At 45.6% G+C, this 21,682-nt stretch overlaps 1 protein-coding gene across 1 annotated transcript in view; it reads left to right on the forward strand.

Moving 5' to 3' along the window:
- Window positions 1-21,682, forward strand: part of LOC135528246 (calmodulin-binding transcription activator 1-like) — a 477,130-nt gene that overhangs the window by 449,553 nt on the left and 5,895 nt on the right. The window contains 13 exon segments of the mRNA XM_064957197.1: window positions 12,155-12,330; window positions 12,609-12,805; window positions 13,019-13,097; window positions 13,285-13,624; window positions 13,777-14,264; window positions 15,008-15,186; window positions 15,466-15,497; window positions 15,500-15,696; window positions 16,560-16,631; window positions 16,812-16,832; window positions 17,164-17,363; window positions 19,183-19,257; window positions 19,630-19,660. Coding sequence (XP_064813269.1) covers window positions 12,155-12,330; window positions 12,609-12,805; window positions 13,019-13,097; window positions 13,285-13,624; window positions 13,777-14,264; window positions 15,008-15,186; window positions 15,466-15,497; window positions 15,500-15,696; window positions 16,560-16,631; window positions 16,812-16,832; window positions 17,164-17,363; window positions 19,183-19,257; window positions 19,630-19,660 — 2,087 coding nt within the window.

The raw sequence follows: 21,682 nt of genomic DNA on the forward strand, positions 1-21,682 counted from the left end.
TTCCCTATATAGTGCACTACTTTTGACCAGAGTCCTATGTGTGGCATAGGGTAGCATGTGGGGCGCAACCTAAGCCTGGGTGGTTGAACAGGCCATCCCTTGGTCACTTGTCTCAGGTGAATTGATTCAGATTGGATCCAGATGATTGGTGAGAGAAACTGATTCAGACTGGTGTCAGTTGATCCATTCATGTTTAAAAACTCAACATAGCAATTGTTTGTGTGCTGGAGATTTCCTTTCTATTTAGTATAGTCTTTTTTCCATAAACCTGGCAGGACTGAAGGGATGCGAGTTTCCCCTTTTCTTTAAATCAATTTTGATTTGTCACATACACATGGTTAGCAGATGTTAATGCGAGTGTAGCGAAATGCTACAAATGCTTGTTTTACATACTACATTGTTGCAATGCTCTATTTAAGAAACACTCAACTCAATGTAAATCAAAGTGGATAGATTGTGGTTTTCTTAATGCTGCAGTGGCTGATATGATTAACATACTAATTGTCAGTAACCTTAGTGACAAGAGAACAAGGTGATACAATAGTATCATCCCCCTTGCCCTTTGCCCTCAGAACAGCCTCAATTTGTCGGGGCATGGACTCTACAAGGTGTCAAAAGCGTTTCACAGGGATGCTGTCCCATGTTGACTCCAATGCTTCCCACAGTTGTGTCAAATTAGCTGGATGTCCTTTGGGTGGTGGACCATTCTTGATACACACGGGAAACTGTTGAGCATGAAAAACCCAGCAGCGCTGCAGTTCTTGACACAAACCGGTGCACCTGGCACCTACTACCATACCCCATTTAAAAGCACTTAAATATACACAATCCATGTCTCAATTGTCTCAAAGCTTAAAAATCATTCTTTAACCTGTCTCCTCCCCCTAATCTACACGGATTGAAGTGGATTTAGCAAGTGACATCAATAAGGGATCATAGCTTTCACCTGGATTCACCTGGTCAGTCTATGTCATGGAAAGAGCTGGTGTTCATAATGTTTTGTCCACTCAGTGAATATGTAGCCATTTTACAGCTGCACTATTTATTCTATTAAAATAAAGAATATAGTACGATATAGATGTTCATATGTCCACCTAATGCATTGTATACCGCTGCCTTTACATGCTTCATTTAATGACATTTTGCTCGCGCTACAGCACAGATAAACGTAACCAAGAAAAGACACCATTCCAGAGCTACTATATATGTAATGCGACACTTAACCATTTGTGTGCCTGTATTGATCCATAATTATCATTAACCTACATCATTTAATTCCCATTCTTTAATAATAATAACAAGAGTTTAAATTTGCAGTAGGGTATAAGCTAAAGCTATTGGGCTCTCTTTCCCTTATCCGTTCATTCTGAAACTGTGCTATGATGTGCTAATGGTACGTACACAGCTTCCTGCCTTCCTTGATTTGTCATAATGCAGAGTGGGGGAGGGGCGCTTTTCCTTTCCTCTGCAGCACTGCAGGTACGGAGCCATGGGCAGGACAGAAAACACTGAGATCTGGGCTGCAGAACAGGCTATTTATTACCCACTAATCATTCTCTGTCCATGGTCCTGGACGGTCCCGGTGAGCACTCGCTAATCGGGTACTGGTTCGTTAGGAAGACAATGCGCGCCAAATTAAGCCACACAGAACTGCTAACCTCACCGGTTGGTTCTCCATCTAATCTGAAAGTAAAGAGCTGTAGTAAAACTATCTACCTACCCGCATAACAAACCAAAGGACTGACGGTAGTCTACACAATGCATGGTCACCGTGTGCATGTTAGGTAGGCTAAATACGGTAAATTAGCGCAGACAGAGCAACAAGCGGTTTGCTCCAAATGAATAATTTTGATATAGACTGGAGCTGACATTTACCACGGTAGATAACGGATCCTTTGAATGCTACTCACTTTCAGGGACAATGAATCGAAGTAGGCCTAGCTGCAGGATACATAGAAGTAGGCCTAGCTGCAGGATACATAGAAGGATACGTCGAATATTTTCCCATAGGATCAAATCTAACGAGAGAAAAACCGAATTGTACAAAACATTTACCCACCTCAGTTCTGTGTCGGTCGGCAGTTAAAAAGTAAAAAGTAAAAGTAACATTATAAATAGTAATGAGAGCGACAAGTTGGCGCGAGCTTTTAAAAGCTCGACGGCTTGAAGGGATAACTAGGGCGTCTGTTTACCTGCGGCACGTGCGCACGACGTCTACTCGCAGCCATACGTTTTATTTTACTGCAGGCTAGTGAGGGACCGAGTAGAGAGAAGCACAGGAGGGGAAGGAGGGGTCGGAGAGAGAAAGCAGTGAAGGGGAGGGGGATATGATGGGAAGAGTAGTGAGCGGTCTTTATCTCTCTCTATCTTCCCTCACGTCGCTCTTCCACTTTGTTCTATTGTTGATGAGTGCTCTATTGAGCTTCTACACGTCAAGGATAGTTTTACTCATAGCGTCATCCATTACCTATAAACTGTGGGAATTGGGAAACTGTGCCACATCATTGAAATGTAGCATGCTTGGACTTCTGTCAGGATGCCAGTGAATGACATCTGCTTTTCCTAAAGAGAAGGGAAACAGTTTTGCTTTTCAGGGGGATTCTACCAATGGAGAATGAAGTAGAAGGTTAGATGTGTTTAGTTGCATATTTGCGGTGGACGGTGTTGTGGTGTATCTGTGTGTTATCTACCGGCGACTAACAGGGGAAGTTAAGTTACACAGGCGTTAGCGGTATTACTCCAAGGCTGACTGTACATTAACTCTGTACTGTTTCAAGACGAGTTATACCCTGTCAGGTTAAGCAGACAGTCTGGTCGTTTACTATTGTTGGTCATGTTTTGTTGTGTGCTTTCTCAAAATGTTTAGTTTCACTGTCTGTGACTGGCTCCTTCATTTCACACTGTAGCAGTAGAGTAGTTCGTGTGGAACTACCACTGTACTCTTTCAATCTGTCTCATTATATCCCATTTCTGTTTTATTTGCATAGTCAATTAAACTGAATCTTATCATTGGTTCCAGCACTATCCTGAACATGCATAGACTTTAAATGGTAGCATGGTTTCACAGCTTAATATCACAGCATAAGTATTACTCAAAAAGCCAGGTAGGTTACCAAAAGCCTGAAACTGTCGGCGGTGACAGGCGGTGATGCTTTCACGTGTAGGTGAAGGAAGTTGTTAGGATACAACTACTAGAGATGCCTTTTTGATGACTGGACACTTCAAATACTTTGTCTCATGGCTTCAGCGATATTCTGCAAAAGGGTTTTGTTACTAAATCGCTTTTCACGGGGTTCTAATAGCGCATTTCTCCCCTCTTGTTGATCATGTGATTTAAAAGTATCGAGGAGTCAGCCTAGGTGGCTGTCGCATCCTGTTGTTCGGTCATGCCATCTTTTTAGCATCGGTCGCTAAATCATATGCATCTTACAACATGCCACAGTTGTGAAACTGGTTTTGTCTCGTTGTATGGTCTGTATTATGAGCACGCGAGAACTAAAGAAGTCAGTTACTATTCATTAGTTTTCTAGCATCAAGTAAGCACGCAAAAGGTAGCCTGCTGTAGCCCTCCTGGTCAACTTGCTTTTGAATTTAAGAAACACGATGCAGTGGATAGCAAAATGAGCGCTCGCGTAGATTATTCTGTAAAGTCTGCCAGAACGTTTTCAGCACCACGGGTCATTGGACAGCGACATTAGCGCGCGTCTATTTGCGAAAAGTATGCAGTTCACTTGGTATCATGTTATTTTAGCTCTTCCCGTCATGTTTAATACCTGTAACAAGTCTGTTGATTTGAATGTAAACTCCGAATGTAGCCTATTACTCTCCCCCTCTGCAAAAAATATAAGTTAAGTTCTTTACCCTCTAAAAAGCCCTGTCGAGTTGGTGTCACATGACTGCATGTATTGACTATGTGAAAAGTAGAACAGAACTTCAGAGTGGCATGTTGCAGTCAGTTTATCCTGTAGGACATTGGCAGATGTCAATTATTGTTAAACTAATGATAGCAACACAGAAACCAGAGAAGCTATTATAATGTACCTACCGTAGTTTGTTTCAAATGCAATTGTAATAATGTACTGCTGCAGGAGTTTGTCTTTTCAGAAATGGTTGATAGAATGAGAGCAGCTCCAGTGAAGTGGAAATGCTTACCTGGGAATGGCCAGCCTCTGGGCATGGCTTTACAGAAATGGAACCTGTGGAGGGAGGAATTGGCTTTTTGGAGAACATGACTCATTTGTTTCTTCTCTTTATGCATTATGTTTAAGGCAATTTTTGTCTTCTCTCTTTGCATCCCCTTAAGGCAATTTGTGTCTTCTCTCTATGCATCCCCTTAAGGCAATTTGTGTCTTTTCTCTTTGCATCCCCTTAAGGCAATTTGTGTCTTCTCTCTATGCATCCCCTTAAGGCAATCTGTGTCTTTTCTCTTTGCATCCCCTTAAGGCAATTTGTGTCTTCTCTCTTTGCATCCCCTTAAGGCAATTTGTGTCTTCTCTCTTTGCCTCCCCTTAAGGCAATTTGTGTCTTCTCTCTTTGCATCCCGTTAAGGCAATTTGTGTCTTCTCTCTTTGCATCCCCTTAAGGCAATTTGTGTCTTCTCTCTTTGCATCCCCTTAAGGCAATTTGTGTCTTCTCTCTTTGCATCCCCTTAAGGCAATTTGTGTCTTCTCTCTATGCATCCCCTTAAGGCAATTTGTGTCTTCTCTCTATGCATCCCCTTAAGGCAATTTATGTCTTCTCTCTTTGCATCCCCTTAAGGCAATTTGTGTCTTCTCCCTTTGCCTCCCCTTAAGGCAATTTGTGTCTTCTCCCTTTGCCTCCCCTTAAGGCAATTTGTGTAACCCCAATTCAAGTTCCCACACATAAAACTTTTTTAGCAAATGTGTCTGTGTGCCTCTTCAATAGCTCTGCCATAAGTTATAGTTGTTGGTAAATATTAATAGCTAACCCCTTACTGTTACCGTTTACTCAGGCTGAGCACAGTGTACTGTCAATAGTTGTGTGTTTCCAACACATAGCATTGGGGGACTATTACTTGCCAGGATGCTGTCATATCATACCACAAGTCAGAACTATTACTGACACAGACAGGTGACTTTACATTGCTGTGAAACATGCAGTGATTTAAATCAAATCAATGTTTATTGGTTGTGCACGCCGTTTTGCAGATATTATCACAGGTGCAGAGAAATGCTTATGTTTCTAGCTCCAACAGTACAGTAATATCTAGCGATACAATCCAAACATTTTAAGAAAGATTAAGAAATTGCTTCTGTTTAGCTGACTAACAAGTGTGAACTGTGCCTTCATACAGCTGCATAAGGGTATTGTGTTTTCATTTATCATAGTGTCATTCCATGTGTCTTCTTTAGGATAGCATTTTCCTGGTGTTATGAATAGGACACTGTAGGGCTAGTTGCAGAGGGTCAAAGACTATAACCACAAGACATGCTAACCTCTCACCATTAACTATAACAGGGGAGGTTAGCATGTCTTGGGGGTATGATCTTTGACCCTCAGTGTAACTTTCACACTCATCATTATTCACAATTCATTCAGGATTATCTGTAATCATGGGTAGTATCCACATGAATGTAGAAGTGTTTAGAAACATATTCTATTCTTATTTAAAATAAAAGTGAATTCAAAATTACATAATGCATTATTTACCATGAATTTCTATTGGGCACAAAATAATCTGAAACACAACCAAAACGAACTGCAAATGCATCCAACAATTGTGTAGAGCCACAAGCTTGATGTAATCATTGCGTGCAATGAATATGGAACCAAATACCAAACTTTTGACTGCTTTATTTCTAAGAATCTTTAGGGGTGTCAATAATTTTGACCCCTACTTTTTTTTAATGTTTATTTCTTGTTAAACAAAATCTCTTTCTCCGAGCAATATTATTAGCATAAAATAATGTAATTTCCCCAATTTCTTTGAGCATACAATATAGCTCACTATTTGAACTATAGATTGTATACAGTCATTATTGCTCGTCGTTATCAAGGGTGTCAATACTTTCGGACATCGCCATGCGTGTACATGTCTAGTGTGATACCTTCTGTGCTACACTCTACAGTGCACGTTTGATATCATCATAGGTTTTGTGTAGTAATTAGCACAGCGGGCGTTTGTCATTTCCTGTAATAGCAGATACCAAGCCGTAATTCCCCTTTGTCGTCTCTTCTCGTGGCAGTTCACTGGCTTGTGAGAGCAGAGCAGTCTGAAATATAGAGTGCCTCGTCAGTCTTGACGTTGAATTGAAATTGAGCTGCTTCACCTCTGGAGCTGGACTGATGCCGCGAGGTCAGGCGCATACTACCTGGTTAGCTTATTTCCAACCTTGCCAAGCGGGACTGTCATATTAGGAGTCTCTAAACAGGCTTATGTGTGAAGTATAAAGCATCCATCGGCTTTTTGTTGCAGCTGTGTGCCCCTCTATTGGTATATATGAAGAATCCTGTAGAGTGTAGAAGAACCCTGTTGCATGAATGATCTGATTCTATCTGAATTATACAACGATAGAGGAAAAGCCTCAGCTAAACTTGTTGCTTTACGTTAGTCAATACTAATGTGTTGCGAGAGAAGGTGAGAAGCCTACTTCCTGCTGATATATACTGTACTTGTTAACCATTACTGTGCAATCGATGCAACATGGATTTTCTCCTGCAGAATTCATGTGCGATGAAGGTCCCAGGGGTTACGAACCAGGTTAGAGATGGATAAACTTTATTAGTCCACTCGAGATGGAAATGTGTCTTCTGTTTTTATCTGCTTTTGTTTTGATTCACCCCCCCCGACAAACACACACACACGCATGCACACACACACACACACACACACACACACATTAGGTTGGAGAGGCTGGTGAAATGCCCAATGAGCAGATTAGTTCCTTGCTCAAAGGAACCCTTCTGGTTGCAGGCTCAACCCCGGCAGATTTTTACCCCCATCAGCAGTGGAATCCGAACCGGTAACCCTCCGGTTGCTGGCACGCATCTCTAACCTCGGGGCTACCGCCGCCTCATAATAATATAGAGCATAACATAAAGCAACATTACAATTACAATAATAAAAGCTGCATCCAGAGACTGCACTTTTCCTCTCATTGACCCTCTATAATCACGCAGGTAGATGTTTATTGGGATGAGTCTTGTCCTTGAGGCAGAACTGAGCTATTTCTGCTAGATGGGTCAGCTCCAAAGTAAAAATTGACTATATTGTAAAGATTATTGGAAAAAAATGTATTTTTGGTCTTCATTTAAGGTTAGGCAATAGGGTTAGCAGTGTGGTTAAGGTTCGGTTTAAAATCTGAATTTATGACTTTGTGGCTGTGCCAACTAGTGACCACTCTGCAGAGCTGCCTCCAGAACAATATTCATGACAAAAAAACGTTAACGTGCAATAATCACTACAGGACATTAGATTCCATCTATGTAGTGTTCATAATAGGAAAGGTCTGGTGTTCTTCTGATTTTGACCCATGACGATCCTTGTTGTTGTTTCTTTGTTGGGTCAAGCTGACACATTTGTGGGGTCAATGTTTTCAGATAAATGCACTCTCCTCAAACAAATTAAGAAAATGAACTTGTTTCTGTGGTCTTAACTTTTGGTCTTTTCAAACCTCTCATCAATATCCTACACTCTGTCCAGGAGAAAGAATACTGCACATAAACCCATTACAAGCTGAAGGAAGAGGAAACCCTATTAAAGAAACCCTCCACAATGGACAGAACTAACAAAGCTGGTCATTATGCCAAAGAAAGAAGGCAACTTAGCTTTTGATTATCAGTGTACCCATGGGTCCCAGCTGTGTAAGCCTTGCCAGATGGCCGAGCAACCTCTTCCTTTAGACAGGCACAAATACCAGCTTCTGTCAATCAGGAGAATATGCTGCACAGTCATTTGCTACAGTAGTCACAGAAAGATAATGATGGGGTCCAGCTGTAGAACAGTGGTTGAGTGGCATTAACGGACCCACAGGTTGGTGTGTGAGGAGGAAGGTGTCAGCTGACACTTCTGCTCTAAATCCAGATCATTGTGACTCAGTATTGTTAATCTGGCATCCAGACCATTGAGACTCAGTATTGTCAGCCTGGCATCCAGACCATTGATACTCAGTATTGTCAGCCTGGCATCCAGACCATTGATGCTCAGTATTGTTAGCCTGGCATCCAGACCATTGATACTCAGTATTGTCAGCCTGGCATCCAGACCATTGATACTCAGTATTGTCAGCCTGGCATCCAGACCATTGTAACTCAGTATTGTCAGCCTGGCATCCAGACCATTGATGCTCAGTATTGTTAGCCTGGCATCCAGACCATTGATACTCAGTATTGTCAGCCTGGCATCCAGACCATTGTAACTCAGTATTGTCAGCCTGGCATCCAGACCATTGAGACTCAATATTGTCAGCCTGGCATCCAGACCATTGTAACTCAGTATTGTTAGCCTGGCATCCAGACCATTGAGACTCAGTATTGTCAGCCTGGCATCCAGACCATTGATACTCAGTATTGTGTAGAATAAAAAGTGTAGAATATTCATCATTGATGCCTAACTAGTCTCCTGTGGCCTTCCATGTACTTTCCACTCCATGCTACTACATTATACATTGAGAGCTAATTCACTGCAAATAAGTGCTTGTACCTAGTTTTCACAGTCTATCACATAGTTAGTGTGTTCGCGCGTTTGTGTGTGTGTGTATATCTGTCTTGCACCTTCTCAACCTGGGCAGTGTGTATCTGCAGTGAAATTAGATAGTGGCCTGTCCTCATGTCCCTCAGCTAGGACAGTAAGCTGTCCTCTGCTGTGCTGCTCCAAACCTGTGGCTCAAGTTCTCATACACATTACTAGAAGCTTTAGACTATACCTGAAGTGATTATGCTCGTGCTTTTGTTCCCTTCTCACTTAACCATTTAAGGGCTTATGTAGTGTATTTCAAACTGTCAACCGTAGCTTTATTGGATGAAGCAGCATGTAGAATGAGAATATGTTGGCCTGTCCTTCATTTGATTTGAAACAAAACCGTTGTTCATTCAAACACACAAACCCAGTTTGAGCAGCTCCTGTTTGTCAGCTAATACATGTCTGCATGTGTTTTCTGGGGGTAAGTGATTAGTCAGCTACTGTTCATATGATGTGCCAGGCTCCCTGTCAGTCAGAGCTGTGTCGCTGCAGCCTTAGTGACCCGTGTAGACGTCTTCTATTACACACTGTCAAGAGAGGGAGGAACAAGGCACACGGGAGGCTGTTGGTGATGTTAGAGTGTTGTTGTAGTTCTGTTTGGCTGGATGCATGCTCCCTCCCTTCATCCATCCCTCCCGCTCTGTGCTCCCTCCCTCCCCCCTCTGCAGTATACGTGCATCGCATTCAGAGCAGCAGCCAGCAGGTGGAGATGACATCATCTGCACTGCAGCACACTGCAGCACTGGGTCTGAACAAAGACATGTCAGCCAGGCTTGCTGCTGCCGCGAAGTCCTCTCCTCCTGCCCTCACCACCGTCTCTCTCCCCCTCTCTCCCATCCTTCCTCTCTCAGAGAGCATAACCCCGCTGGCTAGAAATGCTGCAGGGCTGTGACCTACTTAACCCCTCTGACCCTTACCTCCCCCCTCCTACCACTAGGGTATGGTCTGGGTATGGTACCTCTGCAGCCCTCATCAGCACTTTGCCCTTAGCCACCTATGGAGAGGTGAAGAAAGCGAGCACTATGGTGGAGGTGGGGGGGGGTGTAATTTAAGTATCAGCCATGGCTAGTGACGGGATGAGAGCTGGGGAGAGACATAAGGATGGTGTGTATGTGGGATGAACATCCATTGGATTTTCTAGATCTACTACACATCATCGGTGATAGAAGTCATTCACTGGCCATTGGCTGTATGTTTTTTCCTTTAACAGTAACAATTACTTGACTTATAGTGAACACAAGCATGACATTCACTCCCTGAAGGGCGGAGAGCTTCTGCCTGAGACTGACTGCCAGGAAACGCTGTCGTGTAAATGTCACAAGGACCCTGCTGTGGCAGCTCCCCACTTAGGGAGTCATTACATTGTTACTGCAGGGTCCCCTCAGGGAGATAATGTACGACCGTTATCATAACGTCGTGATGGAGAATGGATGTACATGTATGTGTGTTTGTATTTTTTCCATTGTGGGATTTTCTGACCCGTTTTCTACTCGTGCTCCGAGTCCTCCTCTTCCCATTCATCAATAAGCCAATGCCGCGGGGAGGGAGGATCCATACACACACAGGCATATTCCTGTCGCTTAGTTACCGCTCAGTAGCAGGTTGCCACAGAAACAGCCTCGCTGTGGCTAAATGAGAAATGCTAATGCAGTGTTCCTACTGCCTTCCCTACCTGCCTTCCCTACCTGCCTTCCCTACTGCCTGCCCTACATGCCTTCCCTACTGCCTTCCCTACCTGCCTTCCCTACCTGCCTTCCCTACCTGCCTTCCCTACTGCCTTCCCTACCTGCCTTCCCTACTGCCTTCCCTACTGCGTTCCCTACCTGCATTCCCTACCTACCTTCCCTACTGCCTTCCCTACTGCCGTCCCTACCTGCCTTCCCTACTGCCTTCCCTGCCTGCCCTTCCCTACTGCCCTCCCTGCCTGCCTTCCCTACCTGCCTTCGCCTTCTCTACTGAATTCCCTGTCCCTGTCTTCCCTACAGCCCTCCCTGCCTGCCTTCCCTACTGCCTTCCCTGCCTGCCTTCCCTACTGCCTTCACTACCTGCCTTCCCTACTGCATTCCCTGCCTGCCTTCCCTACTGCCTTCCCTGCCTGCCTTCCCTTCTGCAATGGACCTACTGCCTTCCCTGCCTGCCTTCCCTGCCTGCCTTCCCTTCTGCAATGGACCTACTGCCTTCCCTACTACCTTCCCTACTCCTGTGCCCATCCCATCCCACGGTCTGTGTGTGTGCGAGTGTGCATGCGAGTGTGTGCGTATGTGTGTGTGTGTGTGTGTGGATGTGTGTGCATGTGTGTGTCTGTCTGTGTGTGTGGATGTGTGCGTCCGTGTGTACGTGTGTTTGAACATAGAGCTCTCTCCTCTGTGTTGGTGTAAGTGACTAAAGCACACTAACTGCAGGTCAACTGATGGAGAGCAGTCCTACTCCAACCATTACCCACTACCCACTCGTTGTTCATCATCATTTGATTTGACTTGTGTGGCTTCAAGCATAAAATACACGGTATGCATGCAATGTTCTGTATGCTTGTAATTCATTGTCATGGCATTCAGCACTTTTAAATGACTCAGCATTTATTATGTTTTGAATCGTAATTCCAGAAGCATTACTTTCAGTCCAGGTTGTAGATCTGTTAACGCTGCTTATGGTTGGAAAACTATTTGCCAGCAGCATTTAGTAACTGTACAGCCTAATAGCCTCCATCTGTCTATCTATGGAAAGCCTTTCTCAAGGACTATGGACGAGTGCTTGTTGAGTGATTTCATACAGTGGCTCTCAGCCCCTCCTACCATATAAGCCAAAGGTAGTGTTATGCGGCCAAGAGAGGCAGAACACAGCAGGAATGATAAACTCAGTCATAATGGGCTAGAGTTAGTTCATCAGTAGGAGAGAGAGTCCATCTGCAGACTCTCCTCAGAGGGTGTCTAAGACCGCGTGTGTGTGTGTGTGTGTGTGTGTGTGTGTGTGTGTGTGTGTGTGTGTGTGTGTGTGTGTGTGTGTGTGTGTGTGTGTGTGTGTGTGTGTGTGTGTGTGTGTGTGTGTGTGTGTGTGTGTGTGTGTGTGTGTGCGTGTATGCGTGTGTGCGCGTGTGTGTATGTATGCGTGCACGAGTGAGCGGACACTTTCACCAAGCCTCCATCCACTCCCTGGTCAATCATCCAGTCCAGATTACTAGAGGGAAAAAAGCATTTTTATGAATGACTGAATTAGTGTGCATGCAGCAATTAGCACAAGATTGATGGTCCTTAAAGGTTATTTAAGTAAAGGCAACAGTGGTGCTGAAGTTAATGACTGATGTGTTTCGACGTGTTTATGTGTCTTGGTTGCAGATACCTTCCGATTGATACAGATGCCTTCATAGGCACCATATGGCACCATAGTACTGGGTGTCACTGATGACCAGACTGTAGGTCTATGGATGCTGACGTGTGTTATGTGTCTATGTTGCAGATAACCAGTTCAGAATGTCCATCCTGGAGCGCCTGGAGCAGATGGAGAGACGGATGGCAGAGATGGCCTCCCATCACCAGCAGGGCAGCGGAGGAGGTGCAGGAGGAGGAGGGGGAGCAGGAGCAGGTGGAGGAGGAGGAGGAGGTGGTGGTGGTGGTCACAACAGCCAGACACAGGTAAAGTAGATCATACTGTAGGAAATGCACTATTTCACTGATGGAGCAATGGCTTTGTGATGTATTCAACGATATAGAAGTGTCTTTGATATTGTATGTACTTGGTAGATATTTGGCTTATGGAGGACGACATGGGAAAAAACGTACTGTCTGTTTCTGTTTGAGAAGTCAGGTGTTGTAAAGTGTTGGTGTTGTAGTTTACATTTACATTTAAGTCATTTAGCAGACGCTCTTATCCAGAGCGACTTACAAATTGATGTGTTTGTGTGTGTTGTCAGTGTGTGTCAGGGCAGGGTCAGGCGGGCAGCAGCTTTGAGAGCCGTGTGGTGGTGGTGTGTGAGAAGATGATGAACCGGGCCTGCTGGGCCAAGTCCAAACACCTGATCCACTCAAAGACCTTCAGGGGCATGACCCTGCTCCACCTGGCCGCTGGGCAGGGCTACGCCACCCTCATCCAGACACTCATCAGGTGGCGGTGAGTCAGAACCTCAGACACCTCTGATTGTCTGTTTATCAAAGTAATATACAGAGAGACCTTGGGACATATAAGTATATATTATGGAACTGGTTTAGGACCAGGAAATACTGTATTCAAAAATTGTAAATAGATGAAAACTTTATGTCGACAATGTTGTGTTTTAGTCAGAGGTAGTCTGGGAGTACAGTGTTCTGTTCTCTCCTCCAACAGCACCAAGCATGCAGACAGCATTGACCTGGAGTTGGAGGTCGATCCCCTCAATGTGGACCACTTCTCCTGCACCCCTCTGGTAAGATATAGAGAGCTGTATCTCATGAAACCACTGCAGGATTCTTCCATAAAGCCTTTCAAACGCTGCAGACTTTCATAAATCATTCAATTGTAAGATGAACTTTTCCAAGAATGTTAAGTTACCACAGGCATGCTGGCACCTTTCCTCTGACCTGTGACCTGTGCCACTGCTGTCTTTTCTCCAGATGTGGGCGTGTGCCCTAGGTCACCTGGAAGCGGCAGTGGTCCTGTATAAATGGGACCGACGGGCCCTGGCCATCCCTGACTCCTTGGGACGCCTGCCCTTGTCCATCGCCCGCTCCCGCGGCCACACCAAGCTGGCCGAGTGTCTGGAGCAGCTGCAGAGAGAGGAACAGCAGCCCCCTGCACCTCTGCCACCCACCACACGCATGTCCTTCTCCCCCACCCCCCACGACGCTCCCACCTCAGACAGCTGGATGGTCACATGGGCCAGCGACGGCGTGATAGCGCCCGGCGGGAAGAAAGGAGGCTCCACCACGGCCACCTCGAGCAACCTCAACCCAGGTCAGAGCAGACTGGGGGACAGGAGAGGCAGTAACTGAGGCCCCACACTGGTATCAGTGGGGTAAAGGGACAATAGAGCTTTAGACAAAAACATTTTGGAAATATTGTTTGTTTAAATGTCTTGAAAATAGTATCTTGTATCCCTTCTGCAGACTTGAGAAGGCCGCGATCTGAGCCCTCCAACTACTACAGCAGTGAGTGCCAGCGAGACCTGCCCCTGGCCAAGAAACACAAGCCAAACCCAGAGATGTTCCAGGCCCGGCCCGACAAGGCCATGTCTGTCCCACTGAGCCTGGAGCAGCAGCAGCTACACAAGCTGTCCTTCAGCCCCAAGAGCTTGTCCCATGAGGGCCTCAGCCCAGACAAGAGCCTCTCCGGTGGGGCAAGTGCTGGAGAATCCGGAGGAACCAAATGGTGCTCCAGGGAGGGTTTCTCCAGTGGGGGCTCAGGCAGGAAGGGCTCGGGGGGCTCTGGGGGCAGCAGCCTGGGAAAGGAGAAGCTGGCTAGCAGGCTGAGACAGAGGGAACAGCTGGGGAACATGCTGGTGATAGCTGAGAGAGAGATGGTGAGCACTGAACTGCTGTCCTACAGAGAAGATCTGGAGAACCAGGACTGTATGACTCAGATGAATGACCTGCAGGTCAGTTAACTCACCCTACTCTCTACTGTCACTTTACTCTAGTTACTCTTTATCATATCTTTACTGGAGATAGTTGCTTTTTACCATATATTTACCCAAGACAGTGACTCTAATGTTTACCACTCACTCCACTGCCAACCCTGTCTATTGGCCTGCTCATTGCACGTACATTCACACTTGTTTACCAGACAACACTATCCATAGCACGTCATAGTATCGACCTCACGTCTATAGATCTGCACTACCAGTGAATATACATGACAAGAAGATGTGATTGACCGCTGGCAGCTCTGTTGGGCCGTGCCACTGGATCCCCTGACGTGTGAAGTCAACACACACACCCACATACACAGGCCTCCCCGGCAGTGTGTGGACCTCCATCACCACATAATAAACTCCATCCATTGATCGGCTCTCACAGCCAAGAGAGCCCTCTGCCATCCATCACTGTCACACTGAGGCTGAGCCTGGGAGATGAGGGGCAGAGCGAGGGATGCACAACAATAACAACCATCGTCTTCATAGTCATTGTCACGATCACGATCATGTTTAATGTTCATTGTTTCTTAGAAGTCATTCTAAACTTGCAAACTCATAATGTGGAAACATCTAAGATGAAATGGGGATGTAATGACTCATCCTTCCTGCCACATTGTGATGCACCGGAACCAAAAAAGCACGTCATTGTAAAGCAACGGAACAAACTGCAGTATACTCAATCCTGGGGGATTCTCCCCCTGCAGGTGAACATGATGACTCTGGCAGAGCACATCATTGAGGCGACCCCAGAGAGGATCAAGAGGGAGAACTTTGTGGCCCTGGACGGGGTGCCCCTGGACAGTACTGGGGTCAGCAACACCATGAGCTGGTTGGCCAGCTACCTCGGAGACGTGGAACAGCTGCCCAGCATTATACATCTACGGTGAGAAACACAGCAGAGCCACACTCTGGACTGAATGTGATCTGGTCTGGTTTTCTGTACCCAGATTAAGTCTATACCTAGTCTAAAAAGCATTCTCAATGGAGAATATGTAGGCTTAATTCTGATCTGGGAAACTGACCATAAATGTTTTGCAGAAGATTTCCTGTGCATGGCATAGCAGTAGTGTATTGGTACTACATTTTCTGACAACAATACTTAGCTGATTACTTTTTAAACTGTCACCTCCAACCCCCTGCCCCTCCCTCTGTCTTCCTCCAGATCTCTGTACAGTGGACCTCTCGCTCCGTCCTCCAGCCCAGGGGGTCTCCCCTGAGGGAGGGGTCCATGGGGAGGCCCACCCTGCCCCCCCCGGCCGACTGGAGCGAGTTCCTCCAGGCCTCCAACAGCAAGGTGGAGAGAGACCTGGCCCAGCTCACCCTGTCCGACCCCGAGCAGAGGGAGCTGTACGAGGCCGCCCGTCTAGTCCAAACTGCCTTCCGCAAGTACAAGGTACAGGCCTGGATGAGGTACCACACACAGTATCATACCTGCTGTCCAAAACAAAGTACAGCATCTCTGTTAGGACTGGCCCTCTATGTTGATGTGGTGTTGACCTTAATGTTATCAGGTGAAATGATGAATGGGTCCCTTGAATCTGGAAAGGTTGCTATATGAACAAAGCTACGTCCTGGTCTGTGTCGGAGTGTGCTGAGTGCACAAGACACTATCTTTGCTGTGAGGACCCTCACCCAGTAACCATCAATGGATTGTGTTAATTAACACTCATATCTACCTCTCTCTGTGCGTGTCTCACTAAGACACACTCAAACTCTGTGGTCCCTGTGGTTTCAGCATGGGAAAGGACTGCTTTGAGCAGAGCATGGCCTTGCTTTAAGGAAAGACTGCACTGCTCCTTTTTCCCTGCTCCCTGTAAGCTCTCTCTCCCTTTCTCTTCTCTCTCTCTTTAAATTATATGTGTGTGGAGCCCGCTGCTTCCTGTCCTTAACCAGCTCCACATACCCTGCCCAGCTCCCCCACGCCTCACCTTGCTACCCCCCCATGGCTAGCTTTAATGAGTTTCCACGTCTCAAACTGTTCACTATCGTTCACTGTCATCTGTTCTACCCCTCTGCCAGCTGACACTGGGGAGGAGAAGAACTCTGGGCTGGCACCACCACCTACCTCTCTTCTCTCCCAGCCCAGGATGGAGCCTCTCCCCCAGCCTCCTCAACCCCAGGTCTTCCCTCTGTCCTCCAGACAACCAGGGCCCTGGGCCCAGGAAGAGACCTCAGGGAGCCGCGGCGCCCTATAATAGACTACGCCACTTCCTATACTTTGACTTCTGACCTCTGACCTCTCCTACTCTCTCACAGGGGCGCCCATTCAGAGATCAACAGGAAGTAGCTGCGGCCGTCATTCAGCGTTGTTACAAGAAGTACAAACAGGTAGGCTGGGCAAACACATGGAGATTCAATAGTTGGATGCTTTTACATATTGCGTTATCTTACAGACAGTGGATAGATGCAGTACATTTATTAGGGATTTTTAGAAACTTTTTCTAGGCGCAGACTGAACCTTGTTCATGCCTTCGTGATTCACAATCTCACATTTTCTTTGTTTGCAAGCTTACATGGATAGCCTTGAAGGTAACATATTTTCACTGTCTCAGATTGCTTACAATGCAACCTAAGTCCACTTGAATTGGTTATATTGATACTCAACCTACATCAGCACCTTTCCTAAGTCCAGTTCTATAGTATTGTGCCTGATTCACACTCTAGGGCCAACCTTAACCGTACTGGCTAGTCTATCTTTTCCAGCAACGAGAGTGAATGTGTCACCAGGTCAGTCCAGTTTGACTTGATTTGGCCATAGAGTGTGAATCAGACAAGAGATGTGTGCATTTGAGGCCATCATTTCCAAACCTCCTGTTCCTGACCCTTTGTCTCCTCCTCTCTCTGGTCGTCTCGGTGGCAGTATGCACTTTATAAGAAGATGACGCAGGCCGCCATTCTTATCCAGAGTAAGTTCCGCAGCTACCAGGAGCAGAGGAAGTTCCAGCAGAGCAGGCGGGCGGCCGTGCTGATCCAGCAGTACTACCGCGGCTACAAGGAGTTTGGCAGGCTCAGGCCCCACCGCAGAGGAGCCGTCGCCGCCCTGGTGCAACATAAACTCAGGTATGTGTATACACACACACACACACACACACACACATACACACACACACACACACACATACACACACACAGGTAGCTAAACACACTGTCACGCTGGTATAAAGGATGTTGTGTGGTTAGTGCTATCAATATTATAGTACAATAGAATCACACTGTCACGCTGGTATAAAGGATGGTGCAGGAATACACAATAGGGGTTTTTAATACACCCAAAACAAGCACGTATACAAAACACTGGGCTGTACCCAAACCAGGTCAACCTTGATGAACGACACGGAACGATACCCGTAATACACAATCTATAAAGCACGCAGCATTACAGCTGCACCAACGCATAGGTACTCACACGGCCAACGGACATGGGAACAATAATCAACAGCCCAATGGGGGAAACAAAGGACACATTTATGCAAGTACTAATCTGTCGGAATAGGGGACAGGTGTGTGTAATGACACAGTTCAGTGCAGCCGAGAAGGCCAGTGACGTCGACCTCCGGAACTGGTGAACAGAATGAGCAGTAGTACTGGGGGGATCCGTGACACTCACACAACAACACACACACACACAGTAGCACACTCACACTGAAACACAACAACACACACACACACACACAGTAGCACACTCACACTGAAACACAGCAACACAAACACACACAGTAGCACACTCACACTGAAACACAACAACACACACACACACAGTAGCACACTCACACTGAAACACAGCAACACAAACTCAGGTAGTTAAATACACATTATAAACTGGGTGGTTCGAGCCCTGAATGCTTATTGGCTGACAGCCACAGGTATGACAAAACATTTATTTTAATTATAATCTAATTATAATCTAATTATGTTGGTAAACAGTTTATAATAGCATTAAGGCAACTCAGGGGTTTGTGGTATTTGGCAAATATCCCACAGCTAATGGCTGTATCCAGGCACTCAGCGTTGCATCGTGCTTAAGAACAGCCCTTGGCCATGGTATATTGGCCATATATCACAAATCCCTGATGCCTTATTGATTAAATAACACACACACGAACATACAGCAGCATAAACTCAAGTAGCTAATCGCATTGACACACACTCAGATACACACACAGTAATACACACATACAGGAGGTGGGCCTCATTACAGGATAGGGGCAGTCTGCAGTTGTTACATCTATTTTGGGACTTATGAATGATATGTACCCATGGTTCTTGAAGAATAAGATGCCTCATGAGCTTAGTTCAACTGCCGTACCCCATCAGAACCCAAAATATAAGCTTATTTTATGCCAATGTCTGTAAGCAAAGTACATTTTAACAAACTCTATATACCCTCAAAAGTAATATTTTGATACTACGGGTTTGGCCAGACCCGTAGCTCCGTCTATGAATTTGAGAGCGGTACATTCCTCCAGCCCCATCCCTCAGCTTTTTTTATGGAACGGGGGTGGGGAGAAGGCAACTGCTGACTGCCACTTTAACCTTGCAGACTTCACTTGGGGAAATCAATTCATAACGAACGACCGCAGTCCCATTTGCAGTCCCGAGGATCGTAGTGGCCTTCTGTGTTCATGCGTAATTGGTTGAGATTTTGAACATATGACTTCGGTAAATATCTTTTACATTGATGAAGACACCAAGACTCTTGAGTTTCCCCGGAGAGAATAGTATCCATGCTATACAGAATCTCCTGAAGTCAAGTTTAAAAGCGTGGTTGAAAAAGAGCACAAGCATTGTGAAACTACACTAGCTTCAAACAGACACAGCATCTTTTAACATTGTGGACCCTCTCAAAAGCCAGTGTTCCCTCTTGTCTTGTGTGTTGTAGAAGTAGTCTGCTCTCCAAGAGGCAGGATCAGGCTGCCAGGAAGATCATGAGGTTTCTACGCCGCTGCCGCCACAGGTAAGCCCCGCCCACAACACTAACTCCTATGGGTTTCCAAATATGTTTGTTATGTTCACACACACACTACCAAACACATACCTTATTTCAGTGTAGGGATTTGCAAGATATATGAATGGTTTACTACACGTTAGATGGCAAGAAGGAGTCTGCACAGATGAGAGGGACAGTTCTCTGTTTTCATTTGTCTATTTTATTTATTTGGGGGTTGATAAAAGGTCTAGGTGGGTTATATACAACACTTCAGACACCCCCCTCTTCCCCTCCACTGTATTTGGCCCCCACCTCTCTTCTCCTCACCCCAATTCCTTCCCTCACAGTGCCTACTGTGTGCTAATAGCTGTCTGGTATTGTTTTGCTTTTTATGCGAAGCCCCTTGATGGACCATAGACTGTTCAAGCGGGTGAGTGCAGCCTCAGCAACTCAGTTCGTCCTTCTCTTTCTCTCCTCCTTGTCTACACTGTATGTCTCTGCCTCTCTCTCTCTAACAATACAGTTATATATCCTGAGCCCTTGACCTCCTCTCTGTCTCTCTCTCACTTTCTTTCCATCCATCTCTCCCTCCCTCCCTCCCTCCCTCTCAACCTCTCTCTCTCTCTCTCCCTCTCCCCCTCCCTGTATCTTGTCCATCACTGTTGCTTGATGCCTGCTTGCATGATGGCTGCCTACTGGAGCCACAGGTGGACTGACTGAGAAGCTCAGAGTCAGAGCAGGCGAAGCTTTACTCTTATTGAACCAACTAACCACTGCTTATGAATGACTATGTCACCGCAACACTTAGCAGGCACCTCTTTCTCTTCTCTGGAAAGGACTTGAATTGTTCTTCTGTTTTATTGATGTGGTTGTGAAAATGCCTATTTACAGAACGGAAGGTTGTTTTCTCTATGTTGCATGACTATGGGCCTTGCTCTTTAACATGTACCCCCAGGCATGCTATGGACCGGATGTTTTCTCCCAAACAGCTGTCTGTCTTACTGTCTGTCCTGTTGCGCACCACATGACAGAGTTGAGGGAGGGCTTGATCCCCTTTGGTTTTGTTCCCTCAAACTGTCAAAACGGTCTTGTACGAGCTCCCTTCAGCATCGCATTGATATCTGTCACTATTTCAGGCCTGGTTTAATGACACTTGCGTCATCACTGAATATATTGAAGAAATTCTTCATGGGTGGAAACGGTTTGTCTGTCCCACTCCTCCCCCGGAAAGTCTTCGGGCATATTGACAAAAATACCGACAGTATGTGACGGTTATCATCAGCGTCATCATCTTTATGACTCACAAACACTGTAGTTCACCTTCTTAGACAAGGGGGAATTTTGAATGTATGAATCAATTCATTGTGAGAATCAATTCATTGTATGAATCAATTCATTGTAATATATCAGCACAATCTCTATATGACAAATTGCTAGGTTGATAAGGCCATACCCCGATAACTTAACTTCCTCTGTATCTGAGAAATCCTTACTGTACGGTATGGGTTACTGTGCTTTGAGAGCAGGTGAGGTAGCTACAGTACTATAAAGATGCGATAGCAATCATGTTTGTTAAGATCTGGGTTACAGTGCTGTGATAGCACAAATAGGTCAGACTAGCAGTACCAAGCAAACAATGGGGAGTCCCTGCCATGCACCTCCAGGGAGTTAGAACAGCAGGAGTGGTACCAGTAATGGATTCACACCCCAGGGGAAGAGGAAGAGGAAGTAGCACACTGAGAATCACTAAACCTACATAAATAGCAGTGTGGGTGGGGGCTCACCGCTGAGCTCTGTAGAGTTAAGGACCTTGGGGTTGATACACGTGTAAACCCATGTGAAATGTAACGCATTCTGAATTTAATTTATTTGGGTAAAAAAACATATACAACAATATGTACAATGTATTCCCAGAAGACAGCACTTAAAAGTACAAATGAAGACACTTGTTTGCAAACTGGTCCTCGGTGGTAAAAAATGGACATTACCTTGGTTCTATCCACTCGTTGTCCACTCATCCTAAATGCATATGAGAAGACTTTTCTCAGAAGCAGTATGGAAGGTACAGCCAGGCAGAGCAAATACACCAGTCCCAGTGTTCCTGTGGTCAGCAGTACAAGCACCAAGGGCCAATAGGTATATTGATTATGATATAACACAGTAATTGGCTATTGGCTAATGACTTACAGTACAGTGAGATCTACTGAGTCCATTGTACACACTGATTAGGTGTGGTGTTTACTGAGCCGTCAGATTGGCTCTGGCTCAGTTTGGACATGGTTCACAAGTGGAATGCCAAGGTAATGTCACTTCCCAGTGGACATAATGCAATACAAACACAATGCAAGTTTGGATAGGATATTTTTGTCTAAGAAATATCTATTACATGTTCTCCTCTTTCGCAAATTGAATGTGTTACGTTTTCAATTGTGTTAGTAGTTCATCATTTAGT

This window comes from Oncorhynchus masou, chromosome 33 (genome assembly GCF_036934945.1).
Source record: "Oncorhynchus masou masou isolate Uvic2021 chromosome 33, UVic_Omas_1.1, whole genome shotgun sequence".
In the NCBI taxonomy this organism is placed as follows: domain Eukaryota; kingdom Metazoa; phylum Chordata; class Actinopteri; order Salmoniformes; family Salmonidae; genus Oncorhynchus; species Oncorhynchus masou.